Source organism: Nannospalax galili, unplaced genomic scaffold (assembly GCF_000622305.1).
Source record: "Nannospalax galili isolate Female #2095 unplaced genomic scaffold, S.galili_v1.0 scaffold364, whole genome shotgun sequence".
Taxonomy (NCBI): domain Eukaryota; kingdom Metazoa; phylum Chordata; class Mammalia; order Rodentia; family Spalacidae; genus Nannospalax; species Nannospalax galili.
This window is the reverse complement of record NW_008352752.1, coordinates 4,067,155-4,070,124: the sequence shown is the minus strand read 5'-3', so window position 1 is coordinate 4,070,124 and position 2,970 is coordinate 4,067,155. Positions and strand designations below refer to the sequence as shown.

The window sequence follows — 2,970 nt, the reverse complement described above, 5'->3', positions numbered from 1 at the left end:
AACTATATTTGAGCTAGAAAAAAATGGACTGCATACAGAAGGAATTATTATTTTTAATTTATTTTATTTATTTATTTTTCAGTGAGACAGCTCATTTATTCGGGGGGGGGTTTGGAGGGAATATATAGGGTGAGGATGGCAACCAAAGCTTTATCTGATAGGTGTTCATAGTATGCTTTATTTACATGTGGCAGGAGGACCCTGTCATGTAGAAAGGGGAGGTGGGATTGACTGGCTATAGCGCAATGCCTAATTATCATACGGGGAAAACCGGGGTAGCATTTGCTAGGAACTATATCAAAGATCATGTTTCAAATAAGGTCAGGCATCTGTACTTGTAGACACCTTCCAAATAAGGTCAGGCAGAGAGTAGGAAGACCCTGCTGAGAAAGGGAGTCCTCCATTTTGAGCTGAGCTTGGAGAGCTGTCTGGACATGGTGGACTACTATTTTTTATTTTATTTTATTTTATTTTTATTTTTTGAGACAGGGTCTCCCTGTCTCAAAAAGACAAAACAAAAAAAATTATTTTTATGTATATGTATGTGTGTGTGTCTGTGTTAAGTATGCACATGTGCATGCAGGTGTCTGTAGAGGATAGAAGAGATTATGGACCCCTGGAGCTAGAGTTACAGGCAGCTGTGAGCTGCCCACTGTGGGTGCTGGGAACCGAATCTGGGTCACCTGGAAGAGCAGCAAGTACCCTTCACTGCTGAGTCATCTTCCCAGTCCCCCAGAAGCAAATTTTTGGCAACTACATATATTTTATATGAGAAGATATTTTCTCATTTCCTAACTAAATACAATATACTAGGATCTTTGTGACGAAAGTGACTCTGAATGCAACGTTTTCTCAAAAATCTTCCTAAATATTTTTTCTTTTTAAAATATTTTATTTATAGCTGTGCATGGTGGCACACACCTTTAATCCCAGCACTTAAGAGGCAGAGGCAGGCAGATTTCTGTGAGTTCATCCTGGTCTATATAGTGAGTTCAAGGCCAGCTGGGGCTACAAGGAGACCCTGTCTCAAAAAGACAAGAACTCAGAGATCCTCCTGCCTCTGCTTCCCAAGTGCTGGGATTAAAGTCATGCACCACCACGCCCAGCTTAAAAGTATTAATTTTTAAGAAGAAAGGATAAGAGGGTAGTTCAATAACACAAATACATACTATAAAACCTCAACAAGTAGAATAAGTCTAGCACCCTCATCTGATGCCAAGCATTTCGTGTGAAGTGACCAGGGAAGTTAGGATATCCAAGACACAGTAGCCACCACTGACTGACCATCCTTGACCATCAGATGATGCTCAGAGTTCTCATTTCTTTATTTTTCTTTATTACTGTCTTCTATCTTTTTCAAGCCAATTAAAACTTCAGCTGAAATACATAATACTTCTATCCCAAAATTTTCAATGTAATTAAAATGAAGCAGACTTTGGTTTACCTGCTGGTTAGGTATCCGATCGCAGAGGCAGCATAACAAGCCTACAAAGAAAGAACATGAGAACACAGGACTTAGCAAATCAGGATCCTTTTGGTACAAGAATAATTTATTAAGAGACTAGAATTTAAACAGTAAAGGAGGAGGGCTGAACACTGTGCATTTTAACAAGACACAGGCTAACCATAAACCTCAAAAAATTGCTTGGGCATCTAAATTTGTCTTTACTATCCACGTTAGCCATATCATCTTCTTACAGCTGCTTAAGTAGCTTCAGAGTCAACAGGAATGTGCTTTTTATTTGATTCAAGAGTTTCATACTGGTGCTGGAGAAATGGCTCAATAGTTAGGGGCACTGGCTGCTCTTCCACAGGCCTGGGGTTTGAGTCCCAGCACCCACATGGTGGCTAACTGTCCTTAACTCCAGTTAAAGGGGATCCAACACCCTTTTCTGTCCTCTGCAGGCACTGCATGACACGAGTGCACTTACATACATGCAGACAATACACTCATACACATAAAAATAACAAAATATTTTAAAAACTTCTTATGATGTATTTGGATCATATTCAGACCCCGTCCTCCATTTCCACCATCATCTTACATAACATATCTGAACTGGGTGCCAGAGAAAACACATCTCATTAGAATGTCAGTGACCTATAATTCTTATTTATTTTTTATTTTTTAGAAGAAGCATTTCATTACAGCTTTAACGTACTCAATAACAATTTCCAGAGCAAAAATAGAGCTCTTTCAAAAGTGGCTATAAAATTTTTAGGTTCACAGTTGAATTAATACAGTTATACAATATTGAACTCAATATAAACCCTGTAAGACATTGAATGAGTTTTTAAACTTTAAAAAGATCTCCATTTCATTTCATTCTGTTTCTTACAGAAAAACTCATTGTTTTTGCTATCCTGTGTATGGCTATAACACTTAGATGTTGGCACATGCATCTCTAATCTGTATGTATCCGATTATTACCAGTCATGGTTGGTTACACGCGGATCCTTGGCACCTGTGTATGGATATAAAGTCATCAGGTAGATTTCAATGGTAATGTTTATCACCTCTACTAATTAACATGATGTAAATTTTTATGCTTCCTCCCCTCCTCAAATATAACTCATTAAAAAAAATTTGACTTTCTGTGTGTATATCACACAGAACATCCCAAACAATCATATTCATCTATACACCCACTTCCCAGATGGCACCCTCCCACAGCCACCCCCCCACTAGAGCCCTTTTACTCTGTCATCCCTGCTACTGTCTGCTGTGGTGACGGTACCCCCAGCTGTTCCCTAGTACTTGTCCATCCGGTAAATCTAGTCAGCCTATCTAGAGGTCTTTGTTTTAGAAAGGTCAGCTGTTCCTCATCTAGCAGCAATCAGTTGTCAATATTCCTTTAGATAAGACTGGGATCTGCCGTTCTATGCTGGGTTACTATCTGGGAGTCCCTTTGGCCACCCTGACCAACAACTCAAAAGAAGGTATCTCCTATCTGGCATTGTTGCTTGTTA

At 39.2% G+C, this 2,970-nt stretch overlaps 1 protein-coding gene across 6 annotated transcripts in view; it reads right to left on the bottom strand.

The window, feature by feature from the left end:
* Positions 1–2,970, bottom strand: part of Hacl1 (2-hydroxyacyl-CoA lyase 1) — a 65,426-nt gene that overhangs the window by 51,121 nt on the left and 11,335 nt on the right. For 5 of the 6 annotated variants that reach the window (XM_017802409.2, XM_029554514.1, XM_008849980.3 and 2 more), the window contains one exon: positions 1,445–1,485. In XM_017802409.2, the coding sequence (XP_017657898.1) occupies positions 1,445–1,485 (41 nt within the window). Of the gene's footprint in view, positions 1–1,444; positions 1,486–2,970 lie in introns of those variants that run through there. The other variant, XM_029554517.1, reaches the window with a different exon arrangement.